The sequence below is a fragment of the Camelus ferus genome, chromosome 16, assembly GCF_009834535.1.
Source record: "Camelus ferus isolate YT-003-E chromosome 16, BCGSAC_Cfer_1.0, whole genome shotgun sequence".
NCBI classification, from domain to species: domain Eukaryota; kingdom Metazoa; phylum Chordata; class Mammalia; order Artiodactyla; family Camelidae; genus Camelus; species Camelus ferus.
In genome coordinates this window covers 45,623,682-45,639,218 of record NC_045711.1, presented here as the reverse complement: position 1 = coordinate 45,639,218, position 15,537 = coordinate 45,623,682, and the positions used below count along the sequence as shown (strand labels likewise).

The 15,537-nt window shown below is 39.8% G+C and overlaps 1 protein-coding gene across 2 annotated transcripts in view; it reads right to left on the bottom strand.

Moving 5' to 3' along the window:
• Positions 1–58: 58 nt before the first annotated feature.
• KAT7 (lysine acetyltransferase 7) overlaps positions 59–15,537 on the bottom strand; it is a 28,624-nt gene continuing 13,145 nt past the window's right edge. For both annotated transcript variants that reach the window (XM_006174947.2, XM_006174948.2), the window contains 9 exons: positions 14,199–14,297; positions 11,750–11,860; positions 9,943–10,134; positions 7,052–7,141; positions 6,680–6,820; positions 5,495–5,588; positions 3,087–3,233; positions 2,394–2,500; positions 59–1,750 (listed from right to left, as the gene is read on the bottom strand). In XM_006174947.2, the coding sequence (XP_006175009.1) occupies positions 1,649–1,750; positions 2,394–2,500; positions 3,087–3,233; positions 5,495–5,588; positions 6,680–6,820; positions 7,052–7,141; positions 9,943–10,134; positions 11,750–11,860; positions 14,199–14,297 (1,083 nt within the window). In that variant the 3' untranslated portion in view covers positions 59–1,648. The remainder of the gene's footprint in view (positions 1,751–2,393; positions 2,501–3,086; positions 3,234–5,494; positions 5,589–6,679; positions 6,821–7,051; positions 7,142–9,942; positions 10,135–11,749; positions 11,861–14,198; positions 14,298–15,537) is intronic.

Here is a 15,537-nt window from a genome sequence, read left to right as displayed (position 1 = left end):
CAGCAAGTCAGTGGCACCCGTTCCATCTGTAAATGAGAGCTCCTGGGTGAAACAGACGTGAGCAGAGAACATGCTTTATTGAGGAGTAGATACAGGACAGCACATTCTACCACATGTGGGGAAGGGTTAGCTTCTGTAAAAGGCCTTTACCCCTTAAGAAAAACCCCAGTGAAGTTGCTTTTGGATAAATTTTAACAGTGACACTGAAACTGGCAGGGAGCTGCCACTGAACATGCTTAAAATTAGCTCCCCCCAACCCACAGTGAATATAAGTAGTGTACAGAGATGACAAGAGAAAGGCACAAATGACCAGAGTGGGGACTGTGGTGAGGGCTCCACATGAAGACAGTGGTGATGTAGGAGACCAAGTCGGGAAGGGTGACATGTCATACATCAAAAGCTGCCCCAAGATAGCAGGTTATAATGGGCTGGAGAGAAATTAGAGGGATCATCTCTTCCTTCACTTAAACAACACCAAAAATAGGAGACCAGAGAATGGGGGGGATGGTGGTAAATCCCAAAAAAGGAAATGGAGGAGGAGTTCTTGGAAGGGCGTGAGCACTTTAGTCCTAGAGGGAGGGTGAGGCACTGTTGAAAAGAGAAGCAAACCTTGGCAGGGGTGGACACTCTGCTTTGCTGAGTCATGGGCTGAGATACGGAAGTCATTTTCAATCGCTTCTCCGAGGATGTTCAGACAAAAGCAGTGCAACTTATGTGGAAGTGTAGGTGTGCTATCTCACACTGGTACTGGTGGAAAGGTTTCTGTGGTGTAATTAACCAGTTAACATGCAGCATGAAAGGGAGAACTGGAAATTATTTTGGCACCTGCAAACGTAAAAAAGGGCAGGGAGTAAAGAGAAGAAAACATTTACGACTGGGCACTTTATCTGGTGAGGCAAAAAGTAGTATCCATTCCTTTCCACCAAGACGCTGCCCGCTGCCCACTGCCCACAGGTGAACTCAAAGTACAGAATCACCACCGCTCAATTCTTTTCTCCATCTCATTCAGATAATGTGCTGTTACCAAGACAAATCCCTGGGAGAGTCTTCAAAAGTATTTGGCTCTGGTCAGCCCGATACTGATCAAAAACAGGTCTTTTGATAAAAATGGAGGAAAAAATTTACAGTGAGATGAAGTCCAAAGGGAAGGGACCCCTCCCAGCACACACACTCAGAAGTGTTTGTTACCTCTCCCCTGCCCCTCCAAAAACACATGTAAGGAATAAATGGAAAGGTCCTGGTGGTGGCAACCGTTATTTGGTGGTCTGGTGACCAGGCGGCAAGAAGCAGTATTACAAAGTTTAGAAGACACAACACAACCTCATGGGGCCAGAGGACATGAGGAGAGAACCAGTGACTGGACAGGTACAGTACCAAAACAGAACACCTTGGGTCAGTGCTACGAGGGATCTGCACTCAAGTCTAACAGCGATCCCATCCAGGCAACCTCACTGAGGCCGAAAGAACAGTTCCTCAGAACCAGCGTCTGCAGTGTACATGAAGGTCGGAGCCAGGACAGTCCTGAGGGGGATGGCCTTCCCAAAGGATACTGTACTTGCCAATCACAAGAGCAACAGAAATGACAGACAGATCCCTAGGGTACGGATTCCTACTGCTGGGGTTCGCTGGCTCAGAGTAACAGGTCACTTTAAGTGCCCTTGGGAGGGGTCCATTTTAAACAGCTTGGATCCATGGTTTTATTGGAGTTGGATCTTTTGGCCTCTTTGGCTATCCACTCATCAATCAGGTCCTGAGGGAGAACAATGGGAAAAATTATTATATAAATTCAACCGAAGTATCTTTATATGTGGGTTCCTAAATGACTGTAGGCAAAGAAGAAATCAACAAAGGTTTCATAATACACTAAGGTGTGAAACAGGTGTTAAAAAAACTGTCTTTTGATTTACATAATGCTTTCCTACCTAATCCGTTTCTTCCTACGAGGCTCTCAGTCAGACCAGAAAACCATTATTCATCTTCCCCTATTATATGTTATGAGTCAACTTAAAATTTAAAACATTTCAAGTCGGCATGAGTTGAGATGGCATTTGTGAAAAGAATTTAAAACCGCTCCCGCAAGCCCTGGAGTTTACGAAGATACCCCTGCACAGATGGGCGGTCTCCTCCGATCTAAGAAAATCACCCAGAATCAGCACAGAAGGACAGCTGTGCAACATAAAGCCGCTTAGCTGGCGCTGCGTACCCTTCTGTCGTCCGAATGTAAGACAGGAGCTGACCAAAGCTTCTGATAAGGATAAGGCAGGAGACAAGCCTAACAACGAGACCATGGAAAAGGTGCAGGTGGTCAGGCTCCTTTAAGGGAAGGTTACCGTTAAGGTGTGGAGGCCCCACAGGATATTCAGCAACGAGCAAGAGGCTGACAGAAACTTTACCTGTCTCTTCAAAACGAGGTGTTTTCCTTTCCAGTACTTGAGCATCTGAAGGGCTTGCAGAGTGCTGACAATGTCCACGGGATTCACAGCTGTCTCCTGGCTAATTTCTGAAACAGAAGAGCTACTGAGAACTTGGCCAAAATGCAGACCCCCACCACCCCCTACCAAGGCCCCCTTTCCCTTGAAGGAAATCTAGAGGACTCCAAATGTTTGGAATCTTCACTACTCAATCCAACCTGTTCAGAAAAAGTTTACAAAGCAATCACTTGACTGGTTCAAACAGCTACAGAAGACAGCAAAAACCTACTTTGTCCCCTACAGAAATCAGGTCAAAGACAGACCAAACTAAATTCTTCCACCCTTGCATAAATATACAGGGATGTTAGAAGTCCCTGTGTGTGCCAAAAGACTTGAAGTTTTTCTTCTTTCTTGACTTTTGTTGAGAATTAAAGTGTTAGCAACCTGAGACTTGAGAAACCAAATCATATAACCAGTCCCAAGGGCCAACTGCTCTGGAATCCTTAGGTACCTTTAGTGAGGGGCCCATATTCAGCGGGCCACTCTCACATTCGGAGGAAACACAGAATGGGGCATTATCTTTGCAGGTTACAAAGCATGAAAAGGGCCAAGAGGAGTCAGAATATTCAGCAAACATCTTGGGTAACAACCATTCTCTAAGAGTCAAAAACCAACCTTTGATAGAAATCTCTTTGCCTTGGAAATTATGCAGGTAACGAAGAAGCACTTCTTTCCAGTAACTGCGATAGCTTATGAGCCCTAGATCTGAGAGTGGACGTTCTGGGGAGCCAACTTTTTCTTCCACTTTGGAAAGCAAGTAACCTGCCAGGGAAACAGAGACACTGTATCTCATCTCATGAGCAAAGAACAATGTACCAACATAGAAAAAGATTTAAGCAGTAGAATCTGCTTTGCACTATCAGTTAGGGTCCAGTCATTTAATGCAACACTATGTGGCTGCTGTCTAGTAGGCTGCCTTTGTGTAAACAAAAGGGGGAGAATGCATACCTGCATTTACTTATAATAGACATTAAAAACTCTGGAAGGCTTCACAAGGAACTTTTCAATGGTTACCTGTTACTCTGTGTTAAGAACAGGGTAGATGGGAACAGAGATGGGAAGCCATTTCACTATACAGCTTTTAATCTTTTTCAAAATTTTGAACTTTTAAGAATGGATTATTTCAGTACCACCTATGAAATATTTGAGGGGGTGGGGGAGGTGACATGACCTAAACCTTACAAAGTCTCTAGTTTTAACATCTAAACATTAACTTTCAACACAATGGGATGCAGTCAGCAAAATTCATATTCTGGGAAATGCTACTGGATAACCAACCTGCTTTCAACAAACATATAGCAAAGAAAAAGAAAAAGGAAAAAAAAAAAAAAAAGAGCGATGGAGCAGGAACTTTTAGATTAAAACTGATTTACAAGCTTCATCTATCAATCCCAGTATCAGTTCTATCTGGATTTGAGTAAAAATAGTTTGAAAAAAAAAAAAGAACAAAATCACAAAATCAGGAAAATCTGAAACTATAATTTATATTAAGGATTTTTTTTAGGTAATGGACTTTGTTCTTTTAGAGATAGTAAAATAATTGAGGGTGGGAGTATAGGTAAACAAGATTGGCTATAAAATGGTAATCATCACAAGGGGTTGATTATACTATTATGCTACTTTTGTGTACGTCTGAAAGTTTCCACAAAGTTCAATTTATAAAAGAGGTATTACCTATCCAAAGATATACAATGCCCTCCACCCCTCAGCGGATTATGCCATTTACTGATTCATCTCTTCCCAGGTGGCTTAAATAGAAAGGTTTGGAAAGCTAATTCTAAGAATTCTAATTCTGATGAAACTATGTCATATTATAATGAACGCGAAATAAAATACAGTTGAACCTCATTATTTACAGAAGTTATGTTATACAAAGTCACAGCGAACACTGGATTAGCGAACACTGAACTATTGCTTCTAGGGAAAATAGAGGGTCAGATTCCTGTGAGCCTCTCACACTTTCTTCACCCATCAATACATAACCACGTTTTATGTGTTTAAAAACACCTATTTAATATACATTGTTGTGGGTTTTTAAAAACTTTTAAAATATATATATATATTCGTTTTCATATTCTTTTTCATTAAAGGTTATTACAACATATTGAATATAGTTCCCTGTGCTATATAGAACACATTTTTTTTATCTATTTTTTACATATAGTGGTTAACATTTGCAAGTCTCAAACTCCCAAATGTATCCCTTCCCACTCCTCTTTCCCCCAGTAACCGTAATATTGTTCACCATGTCTGTGAGTCTGTTTCCACACTGTTGTTGATTCATTAACACTGAATTGACAGCCAACAGCACAATAACCTACGCCTGAATGACAGCTGGCCAAAACACCTATTTCCTCTGTAAGGCACATCATAGCCTTCGTCGACAGCACTTTAGCTCAACGCTTAGGGGCCATTTAAAATAGCAACAAAAAGCACAAAAATAAGAACATGGCACTAACAGACTGAAGAGGATACCTGCTTAAACAAAGAGGGCCAAAACAAGGAGTCTTGCTTAACCTCATCTGGGAATGTGTAGTGACCTTTTTTTACTGCCTTGCTCACGTTCGTTGATTTGGGGGTTGCAGATAAACTTTAGTTAAGGAGGTAAATCCCCAAATACAGAATCCAAGATTAATGAGACCCAAAGCCTCTATCAGGTATCCGGATCGCCTCCAGACAATTCCTTACAAGACTAAAATTCCTAACACCCAGGAACAAATTCGAAGCCTTACACATCTATGTGCTGTTCATAAATCTTAAACTGGGATAACCCTGAAGAGCTTACTTCACTATCCTCCATATCTCCCACTGTTAGGTACCAACTCAGGGTCCTGTATTCATTCGCATGTTCAACTGATGATCAGGCCAAGTGACAATCAGGTTTTCTCCACTTACTCATTCACTTAATACCAGTGTACTCCCACTACATGCCAGGAACTGCAGAGATCGTAGGACAAAAAGACAAATGACAATATTCACGTGGTCCCTGCTTGTGGAGCTTATGACTCTGCTGTTTCACTTACTGAAATCAATGAGCATCTTGCCATAGCCCTGTCTCATGTACTGAGGCATGGTAAGGATACAGGACACATTGTAGTTGAGGAATGAATTCTTTTCCTAAAATCAAGAGCAAACAGATAAGCAGGTCATGAGAATACGGAACCAAAGGTGTCAGCAGTCCCACACATACAAAATAAGGATTCTTATAAAATATATGCCAACTAGGCCTGGGAAGTGGCTGTCAGGCTCACAGTTGTTTCACCCACACCCTTTACGATGGCCAAAGCTGTGAATCCCAGGGTTTCCCTAGCTCTGGGACCTCCAGTCTCATTTGAAGAGGGTTGACTCTGTTTCTTTAGTCACAGAGCAAGGCAAGAAGGTTTAGAATGCTGAGTCAGCCTAGGGCACCCATCTCTAAAAACAGTATTTCGAAAAGGGGCTGCCGACTGGAGAAGAGAGGAATCCAAAAAGTAAGCCCCCATTCTGCAAGGGGGTGAAAACTCAGTTAAATCACATATCATACAATTTCATTTACGTGAAATATCCACAACAGGCAAACTTCTAGAGACAGTAGGAATGGGACGGATTGAGTGGAAATGGGGAATGACTACTTATGGGTATGGGGTTTCTTATTGGGGTTAACAAAAATTGATTGTGGCAACTGTACAGTGGTTGCACAACTCTGTGACTCAACTAAAAACCACTAAATGAGTGAATTGTATGGCATGTGAATTATACTTCTAAACAGTTGTTATAGTAAAAAAAAATCATATGCAAAATCTGGCCTTGAGTCTTTGAAGGCACAGTAGCATTATGACTGAAGGAGTCCAGCTTAAAAAACAGGCAAAAGGAATATATTCCTGGTTTGAAGCTAGTAACATAGAGAAGAGCAAAGCCAGGAGAGCTGGCCTGACGACAAGACATGGGCCTGTGGGTTAGCAGGCAGGGCCCTGGCCAGTAATTAATAGACAGCTTCAACCCACAAGTCCAGAATGAGTAAACCAGCTTTTAATAAAGAACTGCACATTTTCATTAAATAATCTTTGATATGTGGCTTTCTCCCCTCAACCCCCTACTGCCCTTTAAAGGAAGGGCTGTCACCACTGCCCAGGGAACTGCCTCTTTCTGTCAGTGATTTGAGTCCCCATGTGCCAACATCAATCACCCTGCTCTGGTCATCAGCTTCTTAATCTCCAGATCCTGCTGACCTTGGAAAAATATCCAATCAGGTGACAACCAGTGTTGTCTGCTTCAGTCATAACATAGAACAGGAAGGGTTCCACATCATAATATAATGTCTTGTGGTCCAGAAAAAGCTTGGCCAACAGGCACAGGTTTTGGCAGTAGATCTGGAAGCAGAGAAACAGAGTTTAAGCGTGGGTCAGTGATTCTTAAACTTCTCAGATAAAGGCCTAAAATTAAAGAGCATACCATTATTGTTAATGAGGCAGAAATGGTATATTTTGGCCAATAGAAGAGTTCTATCTTCTTTACAAGGTGAGACAGATATATAACAAATTGCTTCTGAAACCTGTGAATGTACAACACTCCCACCCCTTTTTCTGATGTCACCACTTTACCTTGTTTTTCTTGCCATCCACTTCAAACACAGAGATTGAACCTTTGCGATATATCTCATCGCCGGGTGGGTGTTTCCACACACACTTGGCCTGCAAGAGAATGGAATCCACATCAGGGAAACAAATCTTCCCTGTAGGACCGCTGCTCAAAGGGGAAAATGAATCATGGGTCGAATCTGGTTAGCTGAGATGGACAGCTCAATGTACAGAAAAACAGATTTTTTTTTCCCCAGTGAACCAAATAAAGGCTTCTAAAGTCACTGCAATGTATTTATGGTATTTTCATAGCAGTTTGGAACAAGTTTTCTGGATTATATTCTGGCACTGTTCCAACTCGAGAGATTAAAATCATCTACTATGTAAAAGCAAGACAAATAAAAAATACCCTTAGCTTATTATACAATGTCTTGTGCCAACAGGAAATTCTTAAGCAGCTTATTTCCAGCAGCTTAGAGTTGCTAAGTAAAGGTACTCTCACCTTTACCAATAACTTCTCGTTACCACCTAAACCATTACGGTCATCTTTTTTTCAGATTAGAAAAAAAGGCCCAGTGATAAAAACCATGCCCTTTCTCCAAGGGTTTCCTTTGTTATACTATAAAGAAATAGGAGCAAGGCCTTCTGTGGCTTAGGAAAAAAAAAAGGCAAGGCAGCCTGGTTTAGTAGCAGGAAGCTGGGTGGGGGGAACTTGGCCACAAGGGGGCACAAGTCACCCCTTTTCTCACCCTCAACTGCCAATGGATTTAATGCAGCCGGGAACTCCTTGCTGTAAATACGTGACTTCCTGAAAGGTTTCGTGTAAATACGTTTTAAAGTATCACTTTAAAAGTATGTTTATAGAGCATTTTCTATTAAATTTTATTGTGACTCTTTTTGGTCAACTCAAGGATCATGCCTCAATTTGTGTTTTTTTTTTTTTTTTCACTGAAGTTTACAATTTTTTTAATTGAAGTTTACAATGTGTCAATTTCTGGTGTACAGCATGTTTCAGTCATACAAACACAAACATATACTCCTTTTCATATTTTTTTATTATAGATTACTACAAGACATTAAATACAGTTCCCTGTCTACACAGTATAAATTTATCTATTTTATATATAGTAGTTAGTATCTGCAAATCTTGAACTCCCAATTTAGCCCTTCCCATCCCCTTTCCCCTCTGGTAACCATAAGTTTGTTTTGTATCTTTGAGTCTGTTTCCGTTTCGTAAATAAGTTCATTTGCGTCTCTTTTTTAGATTCCACATATAAGTGATATCATATGGTGTATTTCTTTCTCTTTCTGGCTTACTTCACTTAGAATTGGTGATCTCCAGATCCATCCAGGTTGCTGTAAATGGCATTATTTTACTCTTTATGTCATGCCCCAATTTGTCACACTTAAATCCAAATATTCACTAATTGGGACTGCTTCAAGAAAGCTTCACCTATAGTTAGTTTGTTCTTATCTCCACCCCTCTACTCATGCTGGCTCTTTCCAACAATAAGCAAACTAACAACTATTATTTGTTTAGAAACAGAAGCCAAACTGTTGACCAAATGGCCAAAGAAAGCCCATTTCTGTGAGTATGCCTAAAGCAACAGGAATCTCAAGAGGTATGCATTAACAGGTTTTTATTTCCTGAAATTCAATTTTTGTAACTCACAGAACAATTGTAGAGAGCCTCAAATATTCATAATGTTTGTTTACTTGATCCACAGATTAATCTAGACCTTTGTTTTCTCTCCCTACTAGTACTATTTCTTATCTTTTGGCTACTTTGTTGGTTAGTGCCAATAAATAAACAAAAACAAAAATGAAGAAAAAGGGCATAAATGGTAAGCAGGTCACATCAATAAAAATACCAGTCTTTCACAAAGCAAACTGTATTTTAGTTTACCTCCACGATCAGGGAGACCAGTCCCCACCCGTCACCCACCCCCCCTCCAGCATTCCTCCCCATCTAGTCTAGTGTGAGTGTCGTGTGGAGTCTAGAGGACTTAGTTCACAGTGGCAGTCTGGGCCACAGCATTACAGACCACATATTTGAGTCAGGAAGACAAAAGAGCAGTTATCACCAAACTGGGGAGAAGAGTATTATGAGAGAAATCATAGGACTGTGATGTAGATACTCAGCGTGTGGAAATCTGGGAAATAAAGACGGAAGGGGAAGCAAAAAGAGACCCAAAAAGGCCTCAGAGCCACAACTACACTGTGACTATGGGAACAAGAAAAAAGAAAGCTTTCCTTGTCTGACAGACTTGTCCCCCGACAAGACTTCCCCATCCCTGCTCCATGGCAGAAATTTTCTTTAAGACCTCATTCCACAACCAGGGAAAGAAAAATGGCTTAAAGCTGCAAAATACCTAGTAAGCGTATCTAGTAAACAATAAAATCAGGTTCAAATCTTTATTCCTATTTTAACAGGAAGACTGCTCAGAAACCAAAAGCATCAAGCAACTCAAGGAAAAGGCTGACCCAAGGACCCATTCTGTTAATTTCATAATCTGTCTCCCCTAAATAAGTGTTCACTCAACACACATTTATTGCTATGTATAGAAAGGTGAGTCATCCTGTCCCAGCTCTGTCTAATGAATTCTAGCTAATGAAGACCATTTATTTTCATCTGGCTTGAGACACAGAGAAACTGCGGGCAAAGGTAACCCATATCCCAAGGAAGAACTAGAGAAGAGCAGGCACCAAGAAAGAAAGACAGGGAGATAAGTATGACAGGATGTGGTTAAGGGCCACCCAGCACCAGCCTTGCCACAGGCTATGTACACCCGCCCTTCAACTTTCTATGCCTTCATCCCACTTCTGTGGATCACTGAGAGATACTTACATACATGTCAGAATCTTGAGATCCTGTAGCTTATCGTGACCATGCTCATGGATCCCAGACAACTTACCATGTGCCGGCGGAGTATTGTTTGGCTCTTCATATATTTTAAACAGAATTCACACATGTAGAGACGCCCCAGTCGTGCATATTCTTCAGGATAGGGAGAATGGTACCAAGTATCAAGCTCATAGCGACCAAAAGCAATTGTCTTAATCATGTTGCTCCCCTCTGTGATTTGACCTTGCAGCCTTAACTTTTCCTATTGTAGAGAATAAGTCAAATCAAAGGACGATTAGAATTGATCATCTTTGTTGCTGTAAGCTGTGTGCAGGCCAACATACTAGGCTATGGGGGGAAAAAAAATCAGGTTTGGCTTTTAACTCATGAGAAACTTACATTGAAGAGGACTTACAGGGGCATGAGTAACCAGGAAGGCTCATAGAAAACGTACTGTGTACGCTGCCTAGAGCACAGATCTCAACAAGAGAGTGGCTTTTCTCTGCTCCCTACCATACTCTGGGCCTCCTCTCTTGAACATCACAACAAATCCTTGGTAAAATTTTATTTTTTATCAGCCTGAACCAAACTGAATGATAAAAGGCGATCTACCACAAATACAAACTCCCTACACCTTTACAAAACATTCTAAAACTAAACAAAAGATCCTCTAGAATGTGCTTTATGTATCTGTAGGAGCCTTTATAAAGCTGTGTGGATTGTTGTAACATACACCCAGCATGGTCACCCTCAAATCGGGTCCTTAAAAAAATATTTCTCGGGGTGGGTATAACTTAAGTGGTAGAGAGCATGCTTAGCTTGCCTGAGGTTCTGGGTTAATCCCCAGAACCGCCTCTAAGAATAAACCTAGTTACCTACCCCTACCAAAAAAAAAAAAAAAAATTTCTGAAACATGTATGATGCTTTAATTCTGGAAACTTAAAGTAGAAAATATTTTTGGATACCTGTCCCCACTCAGTAGAAATGAGCTGACTTTGGAAATAATTCTGAAGCATAACCAGGTGGAGAGTTGTGAAAAGCTGGCCTATGAAATGCTCTCTGTTCCAGGATAAGACAGAGAAAACCCGCAGTAGCAGCCTAGCCCAGCCATGGGAAGCTATCAATCCCCACTCTCTATAAAACTTTCAACAAGTCTATTTGAGAATTTTCAAATAAAGTATTGATATAATTTTTCTTTTTACAAAGGAAGGTAAGATTCACTTTACAAACTAAGTTTCCCTGAACACATTATATTCACTAAATCAGAGGTACACTCAATCACAATTTTCTTAAAACGAAGCAGCAGAAAATTCTGCGTAGTGTAGCAAAACTAAATACTAACTAACTGTAAATAAAAAACAGAAGGGAAAACCATCTTAATGTACATAGATAAAGCTTGGCTGTGTCAAACAATAATTCTAAAATATCTGACAACAACCTTTTCCATTATTCCCCACGGTTCCTTTTATAGCTGTAATGAAGGACTGAGACAACCCTGCAGAGGGGAGTTTCTGTTTAGGTTAAGAGAACAGAGAGGCGTATCTTCCAGTCCAGATGTTCTCGGAATTGTGAATTTCCCAGCTGAATCTTAGGGGCACCAACTGTTTTATCCAGCTAACCACCTCCACCAAACAGGTCCTTCCAGGAGTTGAGATGGGGAGAGAAAACTTTAAGGGATCAGGGAAGGGAGGAGAGGTAATTAATTTTAAATATGAATGGGATGGAAGACAGTTTCAAAGGAGGATAGCTGGGGGGAGGGGAAAGAGCCAAGCAGCAAGGTACATTTAATCCCCATCAAACTAACTGCTTAATCATTTTCTTGGCAGTTCCAAGTGCCCCTCACAAGTGGTCCTCAGCTTGGAGGTTTTAATACTCACCAAATCCTCTGAAGCCCGAGCTTGTGCTCTCCGGAAAAGATCCAAGTCATACTCGCTAGTCAGGTTTTCCAAGAGAGGTTCCCGAGTATTCCCATAGGTCTGCCTGTGTTCCTAGGAAAATAAGCAGAGCGTCATACTCTCTGCTTCTAAGAACTTAATCTATTTCATTTCAATGGATGCCAACTAGAGGGCCAAGAATAACCATAAGCTATTATTTAGTGCCTACTATTTGCCAGGTATTATTAGGCACTAGGATTGAGCACAATACATATTATTTATCAGACAAGATAATTCCAGAAGACACCCACTACCCACCCTAGTGAATCTGGAAAGAAAATGCTCTCACAACCTCTCCAAAAGGGAGTTTCATTCTTCAGAACTCTATGCCTCAATTTCTTCCTTGTGACAGGACAAATGAATAAAATATACAAACCCAAAGGCACTACCAATTCCTAGAATCCTGAGATCTACTAAAAACACACTTAAAAACACAACCTAATAAAACCCAGAATCCCTAAGCCTTTGAGTCAAAGATTTTGTACTGAAAGTAAAATCTGCAGGTAGGAAGGGGAAGTTGGACTAAGCAGTCTTTTGTAAACTCTTTCGCTTGAATTCCTGCACCTGCCATTATACACAGTCTGTCAAAGGCACTGTAATGCTCCCCCTTTAAAACTCCAGCCCCAAGTGCACAGGAAAAAAAGGCTAGCCTCTTTGAGAAATGTTTAACTAAATATTAAGCAAGAACAAAAGAGGGAATAATCATAGAAAATTAGAAGTGTAAAAATAATTCAGTTTTAAGTATCAGATCTTACCATGGCAGTCACTACACTAGTGTCCTTTCACAGAAAAGAAATTCTACAGGGGAAACGTCCCTTTTAAACCTTTGATTCTAGCCCTTCCCCCTGCATCCTAGGCTCCACCTCCTACCCAGAGAATAGAAGATAATGGTTGTTAAGAGAAGTGGATGGCTCATCCCAGAATGAACACTGTAGACTTCACATACGTATTAGCATATGAAGAAACCATTCACCAGCACCTTTATCCGCACTAAAACTTCTTCTGGTTAATCTGGGCCCAGCTGATGAATATCTTCTTTGAGCTTGAGCTCATTCATTAGACTTGGGCTCTAAGTATTAGTTATTTCCTCCAGCTTCACGAAACTTTTTTTTTTTTAAAGCTTTAAAAAATCCTATTCAGCGTTTTTACCAGGAAGGTTCAGTCTAAATCACCTAGCCTGAAATACTGGGGAGCAGTTGTTTGTAAGGTAAATTTCAGGAGTTTTTACTTCAGACATTCTTTCTACCTGTATGGTTCTGGGAAAATTACCTCTCTAAATCTCAGTTTCCTATCTATAAAATAGTTGAAATGCCATCCATTTTTGTTACAAAAATTATGTAAGCAACATGACCAGAGCGGCTACCGAGCACATAAGCACTCAATATAATAGTATTATCTTATTATTACCCTCTACCTGATTTGTAGATAAAAACACTAAACAAGACAGAGCAGAAGTATACAGGCTTCAACCCTACAGCACACTTCTAGAGCCCCCCACCCCCACCCTCAACCCAACAAGTCTGCAGTAGGTGTTTGGCTACAAACACCCCACAACCTCCAAACGTCTCACACTGGTCCATCTCCATTTATTTATAAGTTTATCATTTTTAAGACAGTGATGACTACCACAAAAGCAAATACATAAGTTTGTCACAGTCTTACTGAAAACATGCTGTCTTAAGTATTCACGAACCATACTTTTAATAATCTATTCTAATGACTAAATAAGCAAAGATTCCAACTCCATGAAAAATAAAAATATGTACCAGAAAAAGATGCCAAAATGTTAACAGTGGTTTATCTCTTGGAGGGTGATTTCTATTGGAATTTTTCTTCTCTATATTTTTGGTATTTTCAATAGTAAATACTTATGAATATAATTTATAATAAATCTTTACTTAAAAATTAAATTTCATGCAAATTTTTTAAAATTCTATTTATTTATTTTAATTTTTTCTTGGAGGGGGGAGGTAAATTATGCAAAAAATTTTTTAAAGAATTTTTAATGAAACAAGGAAATCAGTTCATGATATGTAAATTAAAACACAGAATTAAAAGCTGTACTTGACTATTTTTCCTTACATGGACATCTCCAATATCATGATATTTTTTCAAGCAGGTAAATTTAACCCTTTAAACCTAAAGTGAGGTTTAAAAATTTGAGGACTGAATTTTTTTTCCATCTAAATTCTAACAGTTTTTTGTTTTTCAAGACTCTCCCAGTTCCATTCTTAATGGGGAATTATATGTAGTGAATTCTAACTGCCAGAGGGGAGTCTATTTACTTACAGAGGATACTGAATGGCAAATGTGAAAAGCAGAAACTTAGTGACTAAAAGGAATCAAATGATAGCAAGAGTTCATGCTAATTAAATATTTAACTTTTTCTCACCATATATTTCTCTTTCTGTTCTTTGCTCAGCCCAGAATTTCTCTTCTTCCTGAGTTCAGCAACCTTTTCCTTATATCGCAACTGCCTCTCTGTTGGTGCCTAAAAAGAAAAAGGAAGAAAATTGAGAAGCTAGCTTGAAAACTCATTATGTAATTAACTTTTCTAAAGGAAAGTAAGACACACTAAAAAGGAGGGGAGATGGGGGTAGGGAATGCCAGATGTGCTACAGCCACCCTGTGAATACTATGGTAATTTAAAAAATTCCACATGGGGTTCCCTCATCACCTAGACCACAACCTTGTCAGTTAATATGCATTCAGAAAATGTATTTATTTTAATATTAATCTAAACAGAATATAAGTTAAGGATGGAAGCAACAGGAATAAAATAAAGATCAGTTCAGTTCAATAAGCATTTACTGAATGTTTACTGTTTTCCAAGTACTGATACAAAAATGAATAAAAAATTTTGAAGTGAGTAAGAACAGAACCGAAGACAGACAACAAAGAAAAGTGTAGCTACCACTTACAGAGTGCTTATTACCAGCCAAGCACTGGGGACAGGTATTTTACATGCATAATTTAGCTGACCACCCTGCCAGGTAGGTATTATTCATTCCTTTTTATTAACAAGGAAATAAAGTTTAGGGAGGTTAGCTGACCTGCCCAAGACCACACAGCTAGAGTAAGAGAATCGCAGTATTCAAATCCAGATCTGTTTGGCTCCAAAGTCAAACTTCTCCCTCATCACCGTGCCTCCTCTGCTATCCACTTATAATCTAACCACAAAAACAGACATCCATATGATGAGCTATGTATATATAATATTTGACAAATTCTAAACTAACATTCTGAGAACATTACAAACAGGAATACATGAGGAAGAAATTCATTAATGGTAGAAGATTTGGGAAGAATTCCTACAACAGCTGAGAGTTACACAAGGCCTTGAAAGATAAACACAATCTGTTCTTCGTATAGCTATAGAGTTGTAGGCAGAAAAACAGCAAGAGAAAAGACCAAAGGTATTCAGACGGGGACAAGGAATTAAGTGTAATTAACTGGCATGAATGTTTAGAGAGGCAGAAAGATTAGGGCAAAGCAGCATCTTGGAATCCAAGGGAAAAGAGAAGTAGATGAAAAATGACATAATCAAGTGTTAAATGCTAAGGAAAAGTCACTGGTGACGTTGGAAACACGCCAGCTGAGTGGAGGGGCTTGAATGTAAATTACAATGTGTTCAAAAGTGGATGCAAGATGAAGAAATAGAGCAGCAAGTATAAACTTTCAAATAATCAAGATTACCTATTATCTATTATTATTATTATTATTGTAGATAG